This window comes from Bombyx mandarina, chromosome 03, assembly GCF_030267445.1.
Source record: "Bombyx mandarina strain Sakado chromosome 03, ASM3026744v2".
NCBI classification, from domain to species: Eukaryota; Metazoa; Arthropoda; class Insecta; order Lepidoptera; family Bombycidae; genus Bombyx; species Bombyx mandarina.
Window position 1 is genome coordinate 7,248,687 of NC_143210.1, and position 25,142 is coordinate 7,273,828.

Consider the following 25,142-nt stretch of genomic DNA (forward strand, 5'->3'; position numbering starts at 1 on the left):
TTAATGAGATGCCTAGTTTTTCCAGGATTGATGCGTTGGTCCGATGTAACTTCCAAGAAATTGCTTTTTCCGCAGCATGACCGCAGCACCATGTCTCAAATGCGTCGACCCGACTTCGATCAGCCTTCTTTAGGGTCCATGTCTCCGCCCCATATTAGAACATAGAAAAGACCAAACTTGTCACAAATTTACGCTTGGTTTTTATGGAAATGTGTCTATCGGACCAGATGCGATCGAAACAGGGTCCTTTTTGCTATACCGGTACGTTATCCGGTAATTTCCATTAGTGTCTGTTTAATTTTTTTTTACAAATTGCATTTTTTTGTGAAAATATCTTAATATTCTTGTGGTGATGTAGTGCAAAACTGATAATTCAATAATAAGCACTTTGCTTAAAAATTATATACTACCTACATTTTTGCATTTTAATTTTGTAATTACAACCGTTCAAAAATGCAAAACATGAAAAATGCAGTAAATTTCAATTTAAATAGATAAAGCCATAAAATTGTTACATGATAACAATATAACGCATTCTAGAGCAAAATAGTAGACTAGAGGAATACAAAGTTAATCATTTAAAAAACTAGATTTAATCCTAACAAGCAAGCAAGATCTTTTTATTCATTTGATGATTTGTAGAACTCGGGACTGGTGAGATTATCTTTTGGGAAATTCATCATCTGTTTTTTGTTTTTTCGCTTGAAGAGGACACAGATGATTCTGGAAATGAATAAAAATATATTGTTACATTTGATATATTATTATACCTACTTAGTTTTAATTTGATTTTATTATTTATATTTATTTATTAACGGTTTCTACAGAAACAATTTTTATCAACGATTTTATCGTATCCTGATATTGTAGAAGTGTAAAGTATCGTAATGACTGAACTCTGTATAAATTAGTAAAAGACCAGAATATTATTTACTAGCGACCCGCCCTCGCTTCGCTTCGGAAACATTAAAACACACATGAAACCAAAAAAATAAAATATAAAAATTAAAAAAAAAGTAGCCTATGTTCATCAGGGACAATGTCGGCTTCTAATGGAAAAAGAATTTTTCAAATCGGTCCAGTAGTTTCGGAGCCTATTCGAAACAAACAAACAAACAAATCTTTCCTCTATAATATTAGTATAGATTCAACTTGCAATTGCGACATATTTCGTTGCAAATCAAGTATACTTATTTTTACCGTTTACATGTTTCTTCATGATAACAGTATGTCAGGCCATATAGTTAGTTAATCATTTATGGATATTCGTTAAGATCATCCTGCTTGAGATAGCAGATGCGATGTATGAAATTGCATTTCATATGAAATATCAAATGCTACTTGTGAAATGTGCCATGCCTACTGCTTATCTATTTGAAAGAACAAATAAACAAATATAACATAATAATATATCAACGGCCGTCTGGTGTAGTGGTAAGTGACTTACTCCTAGTACAGGCTTGCACGCTTAAAAGGAGACTCCAATCATTTTATTGTTTTGACTCGTTTTTAAAAAATATAAAGTATTTTTAATTTTTTTTGTACTACACTAGGGGTTCGAATCCCGCCAAGGGAAGGTATTTGTATGAGTTTAAAATGTCTTTTCCAAGGTTGTTGTTATGGATGTATATTAAATACATGCATGTGTATAATAAAAATCTTACATTTATTTCCGTTATCTGGTACCTGTAACACAAGTTCTTTACGAACTTAGTACGGGACCAGTTAACGCGGCGTGATTGTTAGTAAATATTTATTTATTATTTATAGTTACAAACCTTAAGGATAAAAAGTATATTATTTCGATGAGGCTCAAAAACGAGAAACCCATGAACAGACCCAGCAGACCTCCGCTGTTGGCCAGGAAGTCTGTTTGACCGTAAAGTTCCGATCGTCTCGATGTTATGAATTGTGCTTCTTTAAAGAATATCATAATTCGAGCGTAGCTGACACTGAAATTTTTGTAATAATTAATTCTTATTTTCCCTTGAAAGACCGTCCGAATGAATTCAAGACAAATTCCATCACTTATCACAATGAAATGTTTAATTAATAAGAAGTATTGCCTACAAAGGTACCTACGACAGCTCTCATGCGATTAGGCATAGAATTAATCAGTCTCACTATGAAATTCTGAGGTATCTATCTCCCATTCCTTTACTATGGCAGTTGTCAGCTCCCGCATCATTTGTGGAACTGGCTGGCGAGCCCGAACACGCCTCTTTAACTCGTCCCATATGATCAGCACACAGACGTCTTTTGCTGAACATAGGTTTACCAAGGTTCGACACAATGACCGGTACTATGCAGCACGCACGCAGCGGAATCCACGGAATACACACGCTGCTATTGCTGATGCGGCCTGAGCCACGTTGGCCCCAGCGGTCAATTTATTATTAGATTTAATATGCCTTACCCAATGCTACTTGAACCTCGTTATTTCGCAAGTGAAATTTTTTAAAACTAATATTTACTTAGTCCGTCAAAACTTACTCTTTTACAAATTCAGAAACATTATATCTAAAGGCTCTGAAAAGCGCAAGGCAGTCGAAATCCGCCTGGGATGTTTCAGCTTCATATTCTATGGAGGTGCAGGATGGAAGGCAGTCGCATTTTGCGGACACCTTCTTTGCGTTGTCTAGAGCATCAGCATCGAATGAGTCGTCCAAACCGGTTTCTATCGCTATCGTCACAAGCTCCACTGAAACCGCATAGTTAATTGAATTATGTTTCTGAACGACTTCCCATAATGGAATAATTTACAAAATGAAAAGTTACGTAAGTACAAAATAATGGTGGAACATATTTCTCGGACAGGTACCGTCTTGTCTTTAATCTACCGCGGAACAATCATGCCTTCTAGTTTTAAGCCCGGGGGACAGCCGTTTTAAAACACAAACTACGACTTAATGTCTAAAGTAGGGTGGCAGCAGTTACGTAATGATATCTCTATGGGCTTCGGTAAGCACTTCATATTGGCCGTTGTTTGTCAGTTTGTGTAAATAATCAACTAAACAAATAAATAAACAGTTCGAAATACTTAATCTTTGTAATTGAAATTGTTTTACTTACTTTGAGCATGTTTTATGCACGGCATGCTGCCCGCGTTGCACACGGACATGTTAGAATCATCTAGAACATTCAACATGATTTACATTACGAAGCTTGTGGGATTATCAAAAAATATTGTCAGGGCCGGATTTAAACTTAATGCCGCTCCTGGGCACCGGAAAAAAATCCGCCCCAATACTGGAATTTCACCTATACTTATAATAGTTTTTATATATTTTATTGCGGAAACTTTATCATAGGTCATAATTAATATATTCCAAAAACATAAATAAATACTTGTTTTTTTTTCTAACAATTATAAATTTTGACTAAGGGTGGCTCATAATTAATTTATATAAAAAAAATATTTAAATTCTTTAAATACAGAAAACAGAAAAATCGATTATTATTTTAAATCTCCAAGGAAATAAATTGATTAAATCATTTTGATTATTATTATTATTTTTACCAAAAGTGCCAAATTCAATTTCATGAATTATCAATTAAAAAGAAAATTATTAATATTTAGAATTAATTAATTATATTGAGCAATCTTGACAAGACTAAAAAATAATTTTTACTTTTAAAATTTTCCCGCCCTAAAAAATTTGCCGCCCTGGATACTTGTCCCGAATGCCCCTGGTGTAAATCCACCACTGAATATTGTTTTGGAAATTATTTATAGGAAAGACACACTGTATTAGAAAGTCGGTAGACTAATTCAAATCATTCTAATTTAGGGTTAAAGAAAACGAACTTACGTGGCATCCCGAAATGTACACAGCCGCATCTCGTATACGTGAAGTTGGATAAACATTCCATCTCACAGTTAGCTTGTGTATACACTTTGAAGTAGCGAAGATATCGTTCATTTGGGAAATAACATAGACGCCTGTCAACATATTAATCTTTTAGTTGTTAAATGTGGCTCTTGGTTTACGATTCTGTAGAAAAGTCTTAAGAATATCCTTTAAGCTGCATTGTACTAACACTGCACTTGCTAGTCAAATTCTTATTTCTGAACTAGGTAAAGGTTTGCTGTGGTTTTGTTTGATATTAAAAGTACTAACCTATTTTAATGGTATTTTCTTCATAATTTCAGGAAATTGATTTATTAGCGCGGAACCTTAATAATTTTAATAAAATAACTAGCGTAAGCTATAGCACCAAGTATCTATACTAATATTATAAAGCTGAAGAGTTTGTTTGTTTGTTTGGTTGAACGTGCTAACCTCAGGAACTACTGATCGATTTGAAAAATTCTTTCAGTGTTAGATAGCCCATTTTATAAACACATATAACACTGAAAGAGTTTAAGGCTATAGGCTATATAACACTACATAGAGACCAATACGAGCGGAACACTAATAAAGAATGTTTCAAAATCGGGTTTTTTTCTCCTTATGAGAGCTTCCGCTGTGGCTTCGGAAACGGTAAAAGTGTCGCTAAAATAATGTATGACAGAATTGTTCCCCTATAAAAGTTCTAAAAAAAAGTCCGCGACAGCATATTATTATGTCTATATTTTAAGGTTGGCTCACTATAACCTTTTTTATGCTAACAAAATTTGTTCTAAAATAAAGAACTATTTGTGGAGGTGCTTTATAAAGATGATATTAATCCTTTACCCCTTTCTTTTAAAAAAAAGAAAAGGATTATCAGAATCGGTTCAAGCATTCTCGAGAAATCGATGAACATACAAAAATAAAAAAGATAAGAAGATTGGTGATGAATCGATAGCCCCTCCTCTTTTGATATCGGTTAAAAAGCATGATTGTGGTACCTTAAATGGTATCTTAATATTCTATTATTAAAAAAATGTTTTCACCTCATACGTAAATGAAATCGCGGGCAAAAGCTAGTCTAACAATAAAATCAGTTCAGCATTTTGGAAGTTAATACTCGTATATTAAAGTGCAAATAGTAACAGCTGTTATTTTGTCAACAAAGATTTTTAGTTATATAGTATCATTTAGATTTATATCGGGAATGAAATATTCGAATTTGTTGTTATTGTCGATAAATTATTAATTTATTCTGTAAAATAAATAATGTGCCAATCGAAACTTCGACGATAATTTATTTATTACTCGGTAAGTAAACTCTTAGACTAAATGTGATCATTTTATTCATTATTTTACCTTTTCGCTTCGTATGGTCGTAATCCTTCCGAAGTCGTCATCATTTTAGGTTTCACAGCTACCACAACTTCTTGTGATAATGGAGATCGGAAATACTGCTGCGATACTCTGGGCAGTTCTGCTGGGTTGTGCAGCAATATCTTGAAATTTTAATATATAAAGTATTTACGATGAAATTTCGATGAACTTCAACATCCTACTAGTCCTACTACTAACTTTAATAACCTAGTCGCCCACTGGCCATTTCTAGGCTAACCACATATACCGGTTTTGTGTTTTCTGCATCCACCATATTCCCAGGAAAAGTTTTCGGTTTATCTTTTTGGAGTCTTAGCCTGCTAATCACGGACGCCATTCAAGAAGGCGACCCTAGCGGATGAATTGTCTTCATTTTTGCATTTCAGAACGTAAATCGTAAGTGAGCACATTTCATCAAACTAAAATTATAATGACTTCAAGCAAATTGCGACCTCTTGAATAAGTTTTTTTTAAATTAAGTCGTTTGAAACAAGAATACGTTTTAAAGCATTATCAACTCATTTACGAAACTTACTTTAAATCCTTGGACGGGACCTTTACAAAGGTAGTCAAGATCAAGATTTGCAGCTTTCAATAACATCGTCAATCCAGATTTTGCTCCGTACCCCTGAAAATGTAAGCATCAAGTAGCAAGTGGCCGGGCGTAAAACTCATGCCAAATTGCTATGCAGCATATTAAGAGGACGTGGTGCGCCGACACCGCATATTATGGGAGGATAAGAAGAAGTGGAAGAATATGTTATGGCGGTAAACGATGAACTTAATTAATAATAGTTTTATTAGTTAATTACGTAGTAGTAGGTTCCTTTATTCCACATAGTTTTTTACTGATAGTAGAACCTCTTGTGAGTTCGCACGGGTAGGTATACCACGGGTAGTGGTACCCCACCAACCCGCCTATTTCTGCCGTGAAGCAGTAATGCGTTTCGGTTTGAAGGGCGGGGCAGCCGTTGTAACAATACTGAGACCTTAAAACTTATATCTTAAGGTGAGTGGCGCATTTACGTTGTAAATGTCTATGGGTTCCAGTTAACACCAGGTGGGCTGTGAGCTCGTCCACCTATCTAAGCAATAAAATAAAAAAATGTGAATTTCAGTTATTGGAATACATATTTAATAGTGCAATGAAATTTAATTTACATTCATAATTGAGTGGGTGGCCTAGACGAGCACTATCCCTTTTCTTCCCATGGGTGTCGTTAAAAACAATGTTCGGATTCACGAGAGAATGTGTAGCAGTGTTCTTTGAGTGTAATACCAGCGTTCGTCAATCGCCATTTATATTGGTGGTCAGGCGTATTGTAAGCCCACACGAGTAGAGACCACTATCCTGTCTATTTCCGCCGTGAAGTACTCATGCGTCCGGTTCGAAGAGTAGGATATTCGTTTTACCATTCAAACTCGTTTTTTAAGGTGGACGCATTCAGGTTTTGATCTGTATGGGCTACCGGTAACCACTTTATACAATGTAGCCTACTGACGAGCCGTTCACTCGTTCGCCCATTTAGGAATAAAAATATGTACTATTAATAATGAATAAATACTCACAGATCCTCGGTGCGGGTAAGTTTCTATGGGAGTGTTTGGTTCATAGCCGCCATCTAGAGACCATGACCCCACGAGGTTTTCGTGCTCTAAATATCGATAGTCGCTGTGCAAACTATATATAAAGATGAGATATTAATTAAATTAATTCGTTTACGTTAACTAACATAAAAACATATATGAACAAATATAACGATAAAATATGAATAAGAAGTCGTTGACTGGGCACGTTGCAATGGATATAAAACTCCAGCAGAGTTAACGTCAAACGTGCGCTCGGTCGTAAAACTCATGTCAAACACAGCATGATAATATAATATATAAGACGAAACGCTGCGCCGATCCCACAATGTGAGATAAGGGCAAGAAGAAGAAAATGATTACGGTGGCTGAAACAGGTGATAATAGGCAACCTTTGCCTATTTATAATAATAGTGGTGAATGTTTTTTTTATTAGATAATTTGGAAGCTAGTGGTTTGGGCAGTAGTTATCTTAATTCCAGGGGTTTGATTTTTTTTCAAAAGTTAGAACCTCCTCGAATCCTGAGGCTAAATGGGAATTAATATAAATCAAATTACATCTACTTTATGTACTGACTGGTGGTAAGACCTCTTGTGAGTCAGCACATGTGGTAGGTACCAGCACCCCGCCTATTTCTGCCGTGAAGCTGTAATGCGTTTCGGTTTGAAGGGTGGGGTAGCCGTTGTAACAATATTGGGACCTTAGAACTTATATTTCAATGTAGGTGGCGCATTTACGTTGTAGATGTCTATGGACTCCAGTAACCACTTAACGCCAGGTAGGCTGTGAGCTCGTTCACCCATTTAAGAAATATATATACATATATAAAATTGGGTTTAGTAAATATGAAGACAAAAAAAACAATACTTACTTCTCAGTTCGGAAAAGTTCATCGTTTCCTAGAGTATTGAAAGTGTAACATAGGCCTTCCTCGGTAATTATCGGCGAGAATAAATCGGAGCAGTTGGGTTTCGTTATGTCTTTCCATTTGCAACCTAAGAATACATCCGTGAGATTTGGCGAAATCTAAAGAAACAAGGAATAATACGTAACTTACCAATACCAAGTAGGTATTTATTATATTTAAGAGAGTTTAATACATTAGTAAGGGGGTAAGGGGAGATCGGAATGCTACCTTCACCGGCCCTATTGTCAACCCTACCTGCACGTGCCGGATGGTGGCGGCGACCATCAGGTTGCCGTGGTGCTCCCTGCTAGAAAATCAACGGGGCAATGGCGACCGGGCAATGGCGGTTATAACCTTACACACCCGTCACGGCAACCTGTATGGAAGAGGCGTCAGAAGCTTTGGGGATCAAATACCCCCTAAAATGCTGGTGCAGAAGGCAGCGGGAAACCACTGCACTAATTTCCCACGAGAGTCATGAGCAGGTCGTATATCCGACTTATGTATGACCACGACAACTCTGTCAAGAGTGTACGAATAGAAAGAAAATAATACATTAGTTTAAAACTAAAATTTAAAGGTAGTATTTTTTTGTTACGGTTTCGTATAATTAATTCGCATAGAATTAAGAAACGTAATGGGTTCACGAAATAAGAATAATAAATACGACAAGCATTTTGTATTTTGGCTGTCGTTCGTTGATTATTAACAAAATCGTTAATTATGAACGATTTTGTTAATAATTATTATTTTTCGTATGCGATGTTGTAGTAGTTCAACTGTTGTTTCGGCTTCGCGTTTCGACCTTTGCTAAATACATAAATTGGTGAATTAAGTAAAAAAATAGTGTTTTATAAAGTAAAAATACGAATAAACTTAATTATTCATGTTACGATTAGATTATTATAAACTTTGCTTCTTTTTTACCATGAATAAAGCTTTACCTATAATTCTCCGATTTTTATCAATAAATCTACATCAAAATTGAAGAGCCTGAATGGTCGAAAATTTTTGGAGAGAGTTTTCAACGCTAGGCAGTAGGGACTACTTTTCATCAGCTAAGCCGTAAACTATCCTTTGCCGCCTTACTGTCGATAGAGGATCATGGTAAAATTTTGGATTAAGTCTTGTAAGTATAATGTAGAAAGAAAATAGAGTATGGAAATGTTAAGGAGAGTATTACCGTTATTGTTACGATAAAGCAGTGAAACGTTGCACGATCGACCTGCAGATTATAACTAATCATGTACTGAATTTAAATTTAAAAAATACAGAACTTACCTCCGTTATGTGATTGACCAATTCATATCCAGACGAAGTTTTCCGACCCTTTCGTGGTGCTAAGTGATCGTCGCAAACCATAGACACATCTTCGAATAGGTGTCGTCTAAAATAACACTAATTATACAAATCTTGAAAAGTGGTTTTGTAACTTAACCTTTAAACTTAAAGCTATATTTACACATCATGATGTCAGATTGATATATCAGACAGATATTGGCACAATGGTGGTGGTATCATACATACACAATACTCATTTTGAATGCCACTACCAATCGTGAGACGCAAGACAGAGGTCTCATTATACTGGACATAGGTAGCAAAAACAAGCGTGCTTCTCAATAGCTTTATTTGAGTCGTCTATTATCAAAGGTGGCAATCTGTGCATTTGGACAAAAAAATGTTATTGATATGTCAATACAGATTGATTTGAATATAATCGTCTCCTTCAAAGAATACGGTTCAAAACCTGCATTAAATAAAGGTTAATACTTAACCTGTTATTTATCTAAGATGTCGTTCAGAACAGTTTTGTGACTGCCAATGGAATACAAAGTCAATAATTCGTTTTTCTGATTTATCAATAATTGTCCAAAAGTCACATTGCCGGCTTTGATAATAGTCGACTCATTTATTGTAGTTAAACAGGCCCACGGGAACGCCCAGTTGAAACATACTCTTCCAATTAAAGTATGTTAGAACTACGTGATCGGGAATTTGAGATTTAGGAATATACCAACCAACTGTTTGTGAGTATATTATAACTACTAATGTATATACTACTAGGTACTAACTACGGATCGGTGATTACGAAATAGTAGCAGATCGCTAAAAGAAACGGAGTCACTGTTATCTTTTGATTAATTCTAGGACCTATTTATACAAACCGGCTTAAATATTTACGACTGGTACAAAAGTCGTACAAGGTGCTGTTTTTTTTTTTAATGTTAATAAAACTACTTACTCCTGTTCCGTAAGATTTGAGTACGTTTCAGTATTGTTATAAAGATGATAGTATTCGGTGAAGTTAAATTTCCTTTGCATAGCTTTCGTTTCAAAACACAGTGTTACAGCCGGATAAGGTATCTGAAATGGTTTAAACTCTGAAAGTAAATGTAGCCGTAAGATACGCGAAACTAGTCGCTAAAATTTGAAATAGCTTTTATTTTTCTAAAAATACTAGGTTTAGCTCGGCTAATTAAAAATCCTTCCAGTCACACGTGTATATTTTAGGTGACGTCAGTTATTGGTTTGTCACTTAATTTTCTTCGCAATTGTATAGCGTCACATAGGCATCTTACTTTACAATTATTGTAGTATTGGAAATTAAATTCGAATAAACGATAGATTGTTTTTTTGTTTTATTGCTTGATGGGTGGACGAGCTCACAGCCCATCTGGTTAGTGGTTACTGGAGCCCATAGACATCTACAACGTAAATGCGCCACTCACCTTGAGATACAAGTTCTAAGGTCTCAAATATAATTACAGCGGTTGCCTCACCCTTCAAACTGAAACGCATTACTGCTTCACGGCAGAAATAGGTTGGGTGGTGGTACCTACCCGTGCGTACTCACAAAAGGTTCTACCACCAGTACAGTTGTGAGTTACGGACAGACAAACCGATGTGCGGGATGTGCCTAGACATTATGAGGATTTCTTAGCTGTTTGGGTCCGAAAACCTAAAAACTGCGACGTCATTATAAACCATTATTGTCTTTACCTGGTACACAGGTGTCGGATTTTCCGCAAAGCTAACGATGACGGGATTCACGTTCCATTTATTCCACAGTTTTACTATTAGTCCAGCGCAAATCACTAAACAGCAGATGAATGCAAACAACCAAAATATTCTGAAATTAAATTAAAAAGAAAAATATGGAAGTTTTACTGGACTTTGTAATGAGTTCGTATACCTTTTGACAATACGTAAAGTCGGATAAACATTTTTGAACATCATTTTTTTTCTGTTTTATCTACTTTTATTTTGTTAGTTGTAGGCGGACAGACGAATCAACTGCTCATGCAATGTTAAATAGTTAATAGACCCAATCGATACAGTAACGCGAATACCACTACACCTTAAAACATAAGGTAGAAATGTCAGTTGTGTTGTATGGTGATCACCTCACCGTTCAAGTTCGAACACATAATACAACTCAATCGGAAGGCCGTTCGTAAATTGTAAATAAGTCAAATCTACTGCTACGACATAGATGAGTAGGTACATTTCCTGCTGACACTCCTTCGCAGAATAACGAACAAATTGTAAGACAAAATTAGCTGCAGAAATGGAAAAGCGTAAAATTATGATTATATATGAATATATATGTAATAACGATATTTTAAATGCTAATTATGAACATTTACTTCTCAACTATAGTCCGTTCCTTTTCACCGATGTACTTAAGACCGTGCAGATTTGAATTCGCTGTGTAATCTATGATGTAGTCTTTGATAAAATTTGATTTCTTAGGTTTATCCTTGAAGTTCAGGTATTCGTTTATCTCACGGCTTTTCTCTAAATCATGGTCAGGGATCCTTCCGGTGCTTCCGGATCTGTAAGATTAACAATCTATTAATAGCCCTTTCCATACCTACATAATTGTAAAATAAGCTTTAAGGAATTCGTTTGATATAATCCTCCGTCGTCTTCTTTTAATTTATAACTTAAATACCTGTCATAAGAACAGAAGTTCTCCCTACTATCTGGAACTAAAGCATTCATCCGCGTTATATCATTCGAGTTGACAAGAAGCGACTTAGCTGTGTTTCAGGCATTCCCGACTTTCATTATTGGCAGTATCCACTCACCACCAGGCAGACCGTATGGTCTTTTTTTTTCATCGTCCGTATGAGAGAACTTAAATTGTATAACTAAAAAATAATGAAAAAAGTTATGCAATGTCTACCTCGAGTGTCGTCTCATGGCGGCTGCAGCAAACGATATGAAGAGAAGTTTTACTAAAGTTTTAATTGAACTATCCCCCAAAAGGCGTTGTCGTTAGTCCAGACCCAAGGGAGCCGGTGTTTCAATTACGAAATTAAATTCATGTTATACTTATCATAGCGTTTACAGTAAAAAATTAAGGAAAAAACACTTAGTTTTGCATGTCACATTCAAAACACAAGTCTTCTGGGAAAATATTCGTAATTCTTCGTAATTGAATTGTCGATGAAAAATGAAAGAGAATGGTAATTGTAATTATATTTTCTAGTTTCGCTACACAACATTTATAGGATTATGACATTTAAGTATATAAAAAAGTAATGAGTATGAGTTGCGTATTTTTTTACAACAACAACAATATTATTAGTGAATAATTTAACTTAAATTACGAGTAGTGTTTTCATAGTCAATCATATTATTAAAATAACCCTTCTACTCATATCTGTTCATAAAATATTTATAACTATTGATACCATGCACCCCACGTTTTTTTTACAATAAAATTATTTTTTCTTACACTATTTTTAATTCAAATCTATTAAAATTTATTTTCTACTTTTTAGTCGGATTTTCAATAAAATCGTATTTTTTAGTTTTTTTAAAACTATTAATTATTTTTCGTTTTTTAGTTGAAATTCAATTTGTTCAATCAGTCGATAACTTATCCGAGAAATAGGTGATCGGCTCGCCTACTACCAAGGGAAACTTCCGTTCTTGGTCTTGACGCAGACACTCCGGGTCTCAGAAAAACAAAAAATCTAGCTAATCCTGATTATCCTAGTAAGGATAACGGATCAAACTGTGTAAAATATTGAATTGTCATTGGTCCTTAATAACTATGCCAAATTTCAAGTTAATCCGACGTTTTGAAGGGGGTAAAAATCATATTCAAAGATTCCGTTACATACTAACATACGTCTGAAGCTAATAAAAGCGTATTAAAACAGGACTCAGATGATTTCCTTCAGTTTATTTAGACGTCTGTCTAGATGTCACGAATACCGATGAATAATTTTGAATAAAAAATACGAATATGATGTCAATTTTAAAAGCCATTAAGCTGTGAAACTTTTCATACATTACACCACATTTCTAAATAAGGTCATATGGCGTGTAGGTGTATCTACGAAATCCATGTATGGTTTATCCAAATTACGAAAACAGTACGTAATTTAATTTGTTATTATATTTTCTTGAAGAAATGAAACAACATTATATTATTACATTATTTTATCTGTGTTTTAAAACAAATCGAGTGGACATTAAAGTTTGGTATTGTTAAATGAGCCTTGAATAAGATTATTATTATTATTAAAATATATATTTTTTGTAAAAGAATTGTGATGTATCTCTAAGGGCGTATCTAAGTGTCCGTTTTCTGTCTCACCAAAAGTTAAGTTTAAATAAAAACGTTTTGGGATAATGGACTGTAAAGTAAGTTTTCAGTGAAAATCATAAGAAATAAGTAAGTTTAGTTTACATTTTGCTTAATTCTTAAGAAATTATTATTATTTAAATAAAATATCATTATTAGGTATACCATAATTGTATTCATAACACGAGCCCAACCTTCGTTGACTTTACAATAATTTTACACAGTTAAATAAAATTTACACCTAGAATATTTTGGCACAAATCTTAGAAACTAATTATTGTACTAAACTATAATAGATATATTGCTCAACGAGTTTTGTTCTATTAAAACTACGTACTTTTGCGGTTTAATATCGCATTTTTCGCAGTTTTGAATACTTATTAGTTTGGAGGACTACGGTATTATTCTTCTACATTTGAATAACTAACATCGCTAAATATTATAATTGCTAACTACCCTACAATTTTCAATATTTTCAATTTCTCATTTTATTTTGGTGTTTACTGACTTTTGTACACAAAAATAACGAATCTTATCATGAGGTCTAGCAGTATGTTTGACTTTGGGTTCACAAAGATAATAAGATAATCTCAGTTATTGTTAGAATTTTATATACATTGAGCGTAAGATATTCAAAAAGTCAGTAATAACAAAATGAAAAAAAAAAAAACTCAGTACACAATACATGTTCGTGCAAATTACGCACTGTAAAAAACAAATATTTTATATTCTACACAGGGACATTAACGTAGCTAAGTTGGAATAGTGAAAATTTATATATACCTTCGTTCGATTAACCTGTCTCACAATCCGGATTCCAAGCCCAAGGTGGGTTTAATGTTACAGCTGGATACATAAAGTTGTTAGTGACATAAAGTTTAAATCAATCCTCTGTAGATGGCGGTGTATAGGGTTTTGTGAATGGAACTATGACAATATAAATTTATTATTTAAATCCATTTTAAAGTACTTTTTGACCGCTGTTTATGCCCCAAATACTCTCATCTGTTAACTAAACCTTATAATTGTGTTTCTCAACCCAACTTTACTAAACCAGTCACAATGCACGACGTCATATGTGGAGAATCGATGTACATAATAATATGATTATCTCGTAGTAGTTCCAATTACTGTGCTAAATTTAATCAGAGGATTTGTAAATAAAGTAAGATTATCACACAAAAAGGATAATCGTTGCTAATTTTTATACTGACTACTTTTAAAACTTTACTAAATAACAAATAAAATTAAGATTATACAAACGATTGTTGTCCTCTAATATATGAAGTCTCGCTACAATAAGAATTTGAATGATAAATTAATAATAATATATGTATATTAATAGTAAATATTAACTAGGTCTGTAAATAATTTTTTTTTTTCGTAGCATAAATAAATGAGCTTCAAAGTCCATCTGGTGTAAATTGGTTACCGGAGTCCATAGACATCATAGCGCGTATACCGAGACATGAGATTTACGTCAATTAAACAATATAAATATGTGGTTGATTCTGCGAAGCACTGCTATTGCTAGGGCCAGTGTTAGCAACACTCCCAGTTTGAGCCCCGTGAGCTCACCTACTAGTTCGGTGAATCTAGAATAGCCCCTCGAGGTTTCTAGAATAGGTAAGAAAAAAAGAACTGCTTGGCGGCAAAAATACGTGAGGGGTGGAGGTACCTTTTCGTGAGGACTCACTAGATGTCGTACCACTAGTAACTCCGCAACTTATATTTTTTGCAAGTTTGATTTTTTAACGACGATATAATTAAAAAAATACTTTATCTAAAAAATAATTTGTGAGCATGTGTTAGTTATATTATATATTTCATTAGGAAAATGTAACAACAACCCTTCCTACTGGATTTGAACACTAAATAAAGTCGCATTGTTTAATACGCGTCCACCGGATGTCTTATCCTGTGTGCTTACTTAGTTCGAGTTTTTTAACTTCTCGATCGCGTAAATGTCAACTCAAATTTGTATGAAGCTGTCACAGCTTTTTTTCGTTTGCCGCTAAGGGCGCTATCGAGGAGGAACGTTAAAAAACTTGCACTAAGCACAAAGAAGGCCACTTCAAAGGTAGTTATTAGTTTTTTTTTCTGTTTGTATAAACCAGACAAAGTAGAAGTAGTAGTATTAGTAGTAGAAATGCATAAGGTATATAGAGACGGTTCACTTTCTTAGATGTTCTATGCGTTTAAGATCATTATGAATATTTAATATTGTGTATTTTTATTATTGAGAAATTAGTTTTTAATAAGAAAAGATGACCAGATTAGGATGAGCTCATCGCCCACTCAATATTCCGTGATTTAAAACATTAGATCACTGGATAGTTACTAAAGAACACAGACTGACATTGTTGTTGAACCTTGAGGTCAGTCTCGTAGTTTGGAGGGGACAGCTTGGATCCGTATTTTATTCCCCGAGGCAGGATTATACAGGTCAGTGGTACCAATCATAAATTGGTAACTAAAATAGATTTCGGTAGAAATCTTCAACAACTAGATTAGAATTCAATTCGATTCTTTTTTGTTTTCCTAATAATCGTTTTAAATAGCATTTTATCCCAATTTTTTCGAATCGGGGCCTTTTGAGTCGTAACACCAAGATTAAACAGTGTGCTTAGTGTGAGTTTTTTAACGTTCTCGATAGCGTAAAAGTTAACTTATATTTGTATGGAGTTGGAACGTTTGCCTACATTCACGGGGACTGCGGACGGGCGTCGACAGCGGAAGGAGCGGCAGCGGTTGGGGAAGAAGAAGGAAGAAAGAAAAAAGGATCTGGAGGGGACGACCATCCCTCCCTCACATCATGGGGATAGACCCACCATTATATGATCGAAACCATACAGATCATCATCGTCACTCATCTCATAAAACAAACTCATCACCATTCATTTGAACGTCTCATTACCTCGTCACATCTTCAGCCACATCACTTCATCGCCTCAAGAAAATGGCCAACAAGCAGAATCTTCACCCCTGCCTCGTTAGGCAGGGAGTCCAAGCCCGGGCAGAGGAGATTGCTCCGAGGCCCGACCCGTGCCCCCGCAAGGGGACACGAAGACCCAACAGTTGCCTACGTTTGCCGCTAGGGGCGTTATTCCAAATGCATACAAAATTGAGTTAACTTTTACGCTATCGAGAACATTAAAAACTCGCACTGAGCACACAGATCGGCAGAGGTGCGCGGCAAACATACGCGCCGCCCGTCCGTCCCCCGCGCCTTGCTCACGACTAAGGCATCGCGTGCCAACCCACACCGTCCCGCGTCCGCACTACCACAGTATCTCTAAGGCGCCAACCGCAGCCTCTCGCATCGTTGAAAGCGCAACCCTGCAAAAAACTGATTTTCAATATTTTGCGCCGCGTAAATAATGGCAGCAACTGAAGAATTGAACGGCATTCTAACCAGAAGACAAGAAATCAATGACAAGCTCGAAGAAGGTGTCGAAATAAAACCGAAATATAAATTCGTGAACGTTTATACAGAATTTCACGAGTTCTCCAGAAAAGAAATAAAACAATATGAGGTGACCTTCAATAAGTAAGTTTTTTGAATTTGATTATTACGTTTAAATCGCACCAATTACATGTAGCTATTTTTTTAAGTCTAATTTAAATAGAAAAATCCCAAAAAGCATATTCGTTATTCTTGTTAAGAAAAGTTATTTTAAAGCATATAGCCTATCGTGGAAAACAATAATTTGGTGTTGTATTAATGTTCACTCTGTATTATGTACTTGACTTTATTTTTATTAAACCCAACAGTCTCGAATCAAATTTGTTCTCTTTCACTTGCTTAAACGGTTCCTGAGTGACCTTAGAATTTCCTGTGTACATTCTACATTGTTTATGGTCCAAGGATTATACCACTGTCAAGGCCACAGTAGCTTAATAGAATATTCGTTTAAACAAATATAAAAAAAGTAAACAAGCCCTGGTACCTGGTATTGGTGGAACCCTCGAGGTCACGTTCAACAAGATACTTGTAGTAAGGTCCTTGTATCATATTAATTTCAATCTATTAGTTTATCAACTTTTAATCTTACTTAGTGGGTATCTAATGAAATATTCTGAATAGTATTACCGTCGGTATTGGCTAATCATAGACATAATAAAAACTACTTTGTAAGGACGTGCTCACACACGAAAATTGTGTTTTCTTTTATTGCCTCAATATCCGGATGAGCATACGGCCCACCTGATGGTGAGTGGTCACCGTCGCTCATCGATTTCAGAAATTCTAGAGACACCGCCAAGCCTTTGCCTAAAAAATATTCGCAACTTTGGTATTAATCAGCGGTGTTAAAGTAGTTTTAATTATTCTAAACAAAATGTACATAATATTTACATATAAATTAATAATAAGTTAACGGTCGCCTTAATACGTCTTATCTATTGTACGTATATACCTATTTAATGACATTTTAAATAGTTATCAATAGTACAAAGCTAACACCGAAATAATATACAGGATAACCTCATTATCTTTGGCAAACATAAATATCATGATTATTAACTAAAACGGCTAAGTGATAACGTACAAATAATTTTTTGATGTCGATAGGATATTTATAATGAAAACAAGCCGCGATAAAATAAATGACACATCTAAGATTAAGTAAAGTTTAACAGTGAAAGTGATATTACATAAAACTCAGTGGTACATATTAATTCATTAAAGTTACCTAAATGTACAGACGTCGGCGACGTGGGAGATAAATATGAATAGACACGGCGTTCCCGCGTGTGTAATAATTTTTACATCACAACACTTTCATTCACTGAGATTCTAGATTCATCTATATTCACACACTTCTAAAGTATTTATCAGCATTTTATATTATCACCCTTAGAGGCTACACCTCTAATATTGACCAGCGGAATTGACATATGTAGCATAATAATGTTAAATAATAATGTTGTTTGTCTTAATTTTAATTCAAAGTATCATACGTTTTACATATGAACATTAGATATATTTCAGTTCCGCTTTTAAAAGGTTTTATCAGACGCTCTTGCGGCCCACCTGATGTATAAAGGTTACGGTCGTTAATGGGCATCAAAGCCAAGGCCATAATAAGCACACGGTCAAGCCGCTAGCACAGCGCTGGTTCGGTTACATCCTTATTTGGTTCATGATAGTACTTTACAGAAATATTTGATATCCACGTACAAAGCGAAAATAGCCACCTAAATAGCAGGGATAACTAAAATTGGTTTTTTCCTTGAACGGAAACATATTTCAAAATGTATCCAATTTCATATTTAGTAGCATGAGAACGACAGTACTTTGATATGCGGGTGCTATTTATTATTTTGTTACGTCGTAAAACAATACAAGAACAATACATAAACAAAGTAAATTTTTTTCAACAAACAATCATCAACAATAATTCACGTTTGTGTCATAAATTCAATAGGGAATAGTGTGCCTTATTCATATTCATATTATTTTTGATGATTCATTGATGTTTTTCAAATATTTTGGAATCTTACCTGTCCGTATCTCTCTCACAGTAACCCAATAATAATCTAATTAAAATATGACTCTATGATTACTTTTTCAAGAATTTTACAAACGGATGTTATTCACGACGCCGCACCGGTAATAAAAAGCAGCTAGTAGGAAACGTTGTATCACCATATTATTATACGTGTATACTAATTTTTAAGAAAATTAGTCATCTGTGTACCGTAATGCAGGAGCCAACGTCTTGTTTACGAAAAGGTGTTAGTCGTAAGGTAACCAGTGTAAACAATGATTCATTGTTGGGTATTATTTGCTTGTGGGGTACAATGTTACCTACTGGTGATGTGGTATTTACCTTCTGTTATTGACATATTATGTTGTATTTCATTAAGACTTATTGATTAATAACCCTGTTAATCTCGCAATAAACATGCTTGGATAGAAATGGTCCGGCTTAAGAAAAATATTCTGTACTCTCTTAAAAATCTAGGTAATTTTAAATTACAGTTTATTATTAATTTTTATGCATTGTATAATACGAATTTTAAAATTTTAAAGTTTTCATGTTTACGGAAGACCGAAGATCAAATTAACACGAAATGCTAAAACGATCTCACGACTCTTAAATCGTTTTAAAGTCTAGTTGCAAAAGTAGATAACTCTTGTTATTTATTTGAGTGCGATATAAGTTGTCAATTGTGCAGGTCACAAAGTGTACGTTAAAATATTTTAAAGGACCTACCTAATCGAAGGATACTTAATCTAAATTGAACACGTTACGGTTCATTTTGGCTTAAAACGTATATGTATTTGATTAATAAGCGACAGTCGGGTGGATGATTGAACGTTACGTTGAGTTAAATTGATCGGCGTATTCGGCAGGAAGTAGCGTGGACCCTCGGACTCGGATGCAGTTGCAAGGCGACAAAATCAATGCTGCGAGTTGAATGACTCATTACACGCTCGATTTACATATCACAATATATTATTTCGTGTTGCTTTTTGTCGTATCGCTCGGCCAATAAAAATCGAATGGTATTATCTGCAGACTTGTAATTTTGTTCAAGTTTTTGAAGTTTGGACATGCACAACGTAAATTTCGCCCGCCACCCACCCTGAGATATGAGTTCTAAGGTCTCTCAGGATAGTTACAACGGTTGCCGTGCCCTTCAAACCGAAACGCATTGCTGCTTCACGGCTGAAATACGCGGGGTGGTGGTACCTACCCGTGCGGACTCACAAGAGGTCCTACCATCAGTAAAAAAAATCACTTTATACACAATAATATGCCTTTGTTATCAATATTAAACAAAGCAATTTCAAATAATCTATCGATAACATTACAACTCTCGTTAATAGATACAAAACAATAATATAAAAAGCAAACAAACAAACGAAAATGGTAACCATCTGCTTTGTCATTTTTCAAGTATAAGTTTATTTTCAATAATGAATCATTGATGATAAGCCTCGACAATAGCTATTAAGCTAACTAATTTACAAATTAAGAAAATAGGTTGACAAACAGAAGACTAAATTATTTATTATAATACCTTTGTCTTTGCCTATTTATATTTATGTAGATTAGAATCATATTTCTCATGGCGAGGCATGGCTCTCTTTATGATCGGTAAATTCTCCACGTTCTTCATTCCCTTGTAAAACCAATTGCATGTGCTTCTTGATGTAACTAAAGCACTTTGAAGTTTTTTTCTGCAAACGAGCTTTACGAGTGTTCTTAGTGGTAGGTAGCGAATTAACTATGACGATGCCAGATGCCATGACATGTATTTATTCATCATTTTTATTTCGATAGAAATTAATAATGAATAAAAGGGTTCCCAAATACTCCCAATACGGAATGCCATTATTTGAAAAATATAACTTACCACAAACATGTATGTCATGTACCTACTTGATAAGTAGATAGGCTAGGGACATTCTATATGGAATGCCGTTTAAATAATAACTAATTATCAACAAATAAGAAAAAAATTGTCTATGAGTGTATATTTTTTTTTATAAATCAATGATGTGTAAAGTGTGAGTGATTCATGTGACCACAAGTCGTTTCCCAGCTGTCATAAATATTGTTTGACTTATATTGTCTGTAATAAATAGTCAATTATCGGATATTACTATTTTATTGACGCATTCCTTCCGGTCCTTATTTACGTCATTGCAAATTACGGTGAATACCATCTATGTGTCACACAGATTCAGTGGTGCGTTAATATGTACGGTACTTCCGTGAGACAAACGCGTATAAATGTCATTTAAGTTTGAACGATGGGACAAACTATGCGAAACAAAAGGTAGCCCATGAAAACGTATGCTCGTGTAATGATAAAGGTACGAACTTCAGACGCTGGAAGTGTTCATATTTAAGTAATGAACATTAAACTATCGTTTATTTGACGATATAGTTTGGATATGGATAAGGCCTTACACGATAAGTACCTAGTATAGTTAGTATTACCATAAGTTGTAACTGGATTTACATATACTGTTAATCAGTCAAACCCGACCCGCTTGGCTGGCCTATCTTTTGATTTGACTGATTCGTTTGCTATCAAACTTCACAGGATGACCAGCTAGGCCAATATAAGGTATAATATGGGAAAATATACACACATACATACACACATCGACTTTTATACACATAGATAGACATCAGTAATAATGGCTCGTGTGAGAAGGAAGCGCGCCGGAGAATTGGCATGGGCAAGAGTACCATGCCTCAGCTCGGAAAAATCTGGAGAGATCGCAACATCGTAAAGTCCAAAACCAAACTAGTACGGACTTCTCGGAGTCTTCTAGATTTTTTCATATGGCGCTGAGACTTGGTCACTGAAGTCTGCAGACCGCAAACGCATTGACGCCTTTGAGATGTGGTGCTGGAGAAAGATGCTCCGTATTCCGTGGACAGCATTTCGGACTAACGTCTCAATTTGGCAAGAACTTAAAATCTCCTCGCAGCTGTCATCCGAGTGTCCTCGCAGAGTCCTTGAATACTTCGGTCGCAATGGACGGAAGGATGGTAGCAATCTCAAGAGTCTCATCGTGACCGGTAAAGTGGATGGGAAAAAGCTTCGGGGGCGCAGCCTAATCAATACGTTGGTCCGACCAGATTCGCACCGCTCTTGATTCCACATTTCACAATGCCCTCCACACCGCCAAAGACAAGAATAGATAGAGATAGATCGTGCGTAAGAAGGTGATACAAAAGGGTGGTCACGACCCTCAGCAGTGAGAAATACGATGCAAGAAGATATACATATAAATAGACTAGTAATCGCCCAATATCTTAAAGCTGGGCAAAACAAGCCTTTGCCGAATTAATTTTTATTGAAAACTGTAAAGGTTTTGAAGTCGTCGTGGCCTAAAGGATAAGACGTCCGGTGCATTCGTATCGAGCGATGCACCGGTGTTCGAATCCCCCTGGCGGGTACCAATTTTTCTAATGAAATACGTACTTAACAAATGTTCACGATTGACTTCCACGGTGAAGGAATAACATCGTGCAATAAAAATCAAACCCGCAAAATTATAATTTGCGTAATTACTGGTGGTAGGACCTCTTGTGAGTCCGCACGGGTAGGTACCACCGCCCCGCCTGTTTCTGCCGTGAAGCAGTAATGCGTTTCAGTTTGAAGGGTGGGGAAGCCGTTGTGACTATACTGAGAACTTAGAACTGTATCTCAAGATGTGTGGCGCATTTACGTTGTAGATGTCTATGGGCTCCAGTAACCACTTAACACCAAGTGGGCTGTGAGCTCGTCCACAAATCTAAGCAATAAAAATAAAAAAATAAAAAAAAAATGCTGAAGAAAGTCAGTTGGCAAAAAGAAGAGTGAATGGTACTTTAAAACGCGCGAAAATCGAAGAAAAAACGAAATGTCTGTAACTGTATGTGATAATGTGATAGCAAACACTTTAGTATGTTTGAAACATTCAAATTAATGCATATTACTCATAATTAAAAAATTATGTACACGTTTCTATATACAGAAATGAAAGTCACACATCAAATTCATGTGATATTAAAAATGCAAATGAGAATACATAAAACAGAAATACATATAAATTTTGTATAATTTGTATATTGTTTTCAATTTAATTCATTGCTGACGGCTTTCAAAAAAATAACATAATTACATGACCCAGCGCAACACATTTAAGTATATTCCACTTTTAATTAAGTGTATTATAATGGCAACTGTTTGACAACATGCCCAGGGGACCCAACCCAACCCGAAACTTACTACAATTAATCTAGTCGAGCAGATAGATCACCAATTTTTACCTAATTGTAATGGTATTATGGTTAAAATTCATTAAAAAATACAAACAATTATATGTTTCGCCTTGCATCAGCCATAGATAACTTTCTACGAATTTACACGGCACATTTACCATTGTTATATTTAGAGTAAATGGCTCGATTCCTATTGAAAAGGTAATTAGGCAAAGTATTTTAGAAAATCGTAATGTCAAAGAGAGCTATATATAGCGTAACTTACCGGACCGATAATTTGAAAGAAGCATATTTTTAATTTAAAAGTCTCGAAATAATGAATAGTTATAAGCCACCATTATCCCACTTTTTATTTGGAATCTTGTGAAACCTTCTCATTTCACAGTCTATTCACATTGTCTATGTTGCAACGCTCTGTTCTTTGGTTGCAAATAATGTATGCAGGCAATGTTTACACAATTTATTGTGAAAGAATTTATTTAAAAAAACGCGCGATTTTTTTTAGTTCAGATTAAATCGCCCCTATACAATGAGCCCGTTGTGGGGATCCGACATGACGTATATGGAAAGGAATTCATTTATGTATTTTATGAAACAAGTACATAAAATACCGAAAATCCAAAGGAGCGTAAATAGAAATAAGTCTGAGAATACATAAGATTGGTTAACTTAGGTACTTAGTTGGACGTTTGCCAAGTTTCAAATAGAAATATTTACATAAGTATTATACATATAGTGGATCATTACTTTTATGAACTGGCCCCGACAATTAACTAGAATGTCTTTAAGAAAAATACACATACACATAGAGAATGAACTCATCTAATAAACGAACCCAACAGTATTTAGTCTAGGTCATCGATCTTAATAGAAGTGATCTAGACTGTCACTTAGTTGTATGAGAACAAAATTTGACTGGAAATTTGAGATTTAAATTGCTTTGTATAAAAAAAAAAGCTTTATGTAATACAACTTTAATATATGTAAATGGTATTAATAGTTTTTCATACTAATAAAAATAAATACTCTCAGGTACATAATTCAGTGTGTAAAAAATGTGTTTCTAATTAACATAGATTTGCACATCTTCTGATTAATATCCGAACAGTATTATCAGGTAGGAATCTTTGACCTTAGATTTTTATTAAGTTCCTAAAAATTTCGAAATCAAAACTGATACATTACTGTTTACAAAAATATAGTAAATAATCAGTCCAACAATGTCTAACTATTGTAAATAAGAAACTTTTATATGGCATAATGTGTCGTTAAATCACCGCCATTATCGTTCATGCATCCGAGAGAGATAGCGAGATGCTACAACCTACGCTATGCGCACTAACATAATGTTTTTAAATGTTCGATAATGTTTAATTTAAATTAATTTTGCAGTTGCCTATAAAATAATTTATAAAATTAAACACAGGAAACCTAAGTGTTGACTCACTTGACCTTTATTATTATTAAAATAAATTATTCCAAACGAAATTTCAGTACATTGTATTGTTAAAAATGTGAAGTTATGTTTGTTGGCCTTCACTCGCGGAGAGATTCTTGCAAATATGTAAAAGAAAACTATTTATATTTACATGTATATTTAAGTATTATAAGTTTTTTTTTAATGTAACTACTGCCATTATTAGTTGCAAGAAATATAAAAACATTTTTTTTATTTTAAATTTTTTTTATTGACGTTTGTTGGTTTGTTATTTTTTCTCATAACGGAAACGGATCGATATGAATTTTCGCTAACTGATAGTTCCGGATTCCGGAGAGTGCTATGCTATTTATCCGGTTTTAATTTAAAAAAAAATTGAAACGTAAAGAAGCCGAGTGACAATCTTCGTATAGAAAACTATTATTGAGCTGTCTGGAAGAGTAGGGCGCGTTTTATTATCATTGGCCTGGTTTGTTTCGGCATTTTTAGGACGTTTCCATTGGACTAGGTCAGCTGGAGATATAATACGTTTATTATTATTGTGTTGTCCAATTTGTGTTGCTATATAATTTGCTTGTATAGTTTTAGCTTAACAAAAACTTGTACAATATTACCGACGTCCGTTTTATGCATAATTCATATGCCTACTCAATTCTT

General features: G+C 34.7%; 2 protein-coding genes across 4 annotated transcripts in view; one reads left to right on the forward strand and one right to left on the reverse strand.

Annotated features, from left to right (window-relative positions):
• Positions 1 to 18,935, reverse strand: LOC114245070 (pickpocket protein 28). Of its 3 annotated transcripts, none has more exons than XM_089739966.1 (14): positions 18,816 to 18,935; positions 11,356 to 11,544; positions 10,709 to 10,838; positions 9,951 to 10,072; positions 8,987 to 9,092; positions 7,670 to 7,824; positions 6,780 to 6,891; positions 5,746 to 5,838; positions 5,193 to 5,332; positions 3,813 to 3,943; positions 3,073 to 3,132; positions 2,494 to 2,701; positions 1,779 to 1,952; positions 1 to 723 (listed from the first exon to the last, which is right to left on the reverse strand). In XM_089739966.1, exons 4-14 carry the CDS (start codon positions 10,028 to 10,030, stop codon positions 621 to 623), a joined length of 1,362 nt encoding a protein of 453 aa, XP_089596092.1. In that variant the 5' UTR covers positions 10,031 to 10,072; positions 10,709 to 10,838; positions 11,356 to 11,544; positions 18,816 to 18,935; the 3' UTR covers positions 1 to 620. The 3 variants fall into 3 exon arrangements, with proteins under 3 accessions (XP_089596092.1, XP_089596089.1, XP_028032876.2); XM_089739963.1 differs by lacking the exon at positions 18,816 to 18,935 and adding an exon at positions 16,228 to 16,362; XM_028177075.2 differs by lacking the exon at positions 18,816 to 18,935 and adding an exon at positions 11,898 to 12,317.
• Swip-1 (EF-hand domain-containing protein D2 homolog Swip-1) overlaps positions 16,485 to 25,142 on the forward strand; it is a 19,080-nt gene continuing 10,422 nt past the window's right edge. The window contains exon 1 of the mRNA XM_028177062.2: positions 16,485 to 16,860. Within this exon, the coding sequence (XP_028032863.1) occupies positions 16,691 to 16,860 (170 nt within the window). The 5' untranslated portion in view covers positions 16,485 to 16,690. The remainder of the gene's footprint in view (positions 16,861 to 25,142) is intronic.

Excerpts from the sequence above, each read along its gene's own strand:
- LOC114245070 (XM_028177075.2), bottom strand. Across the intron at positions 3,944-5,192 it reads CGACCATACGAAGCGAAAAG|GCGTCTATGTTATTTCCCAA; the intron begins GTAAAATAATGA and ends ATATGTTGACAG. Across the intron at positions 3,133-3,812 it reads TGTACATTTCGGGATGCCAC|ATGATTCTAACATGTCCGTG; the intron begins GTAAGTTCGTTT and ends TGAATGTTCTAG.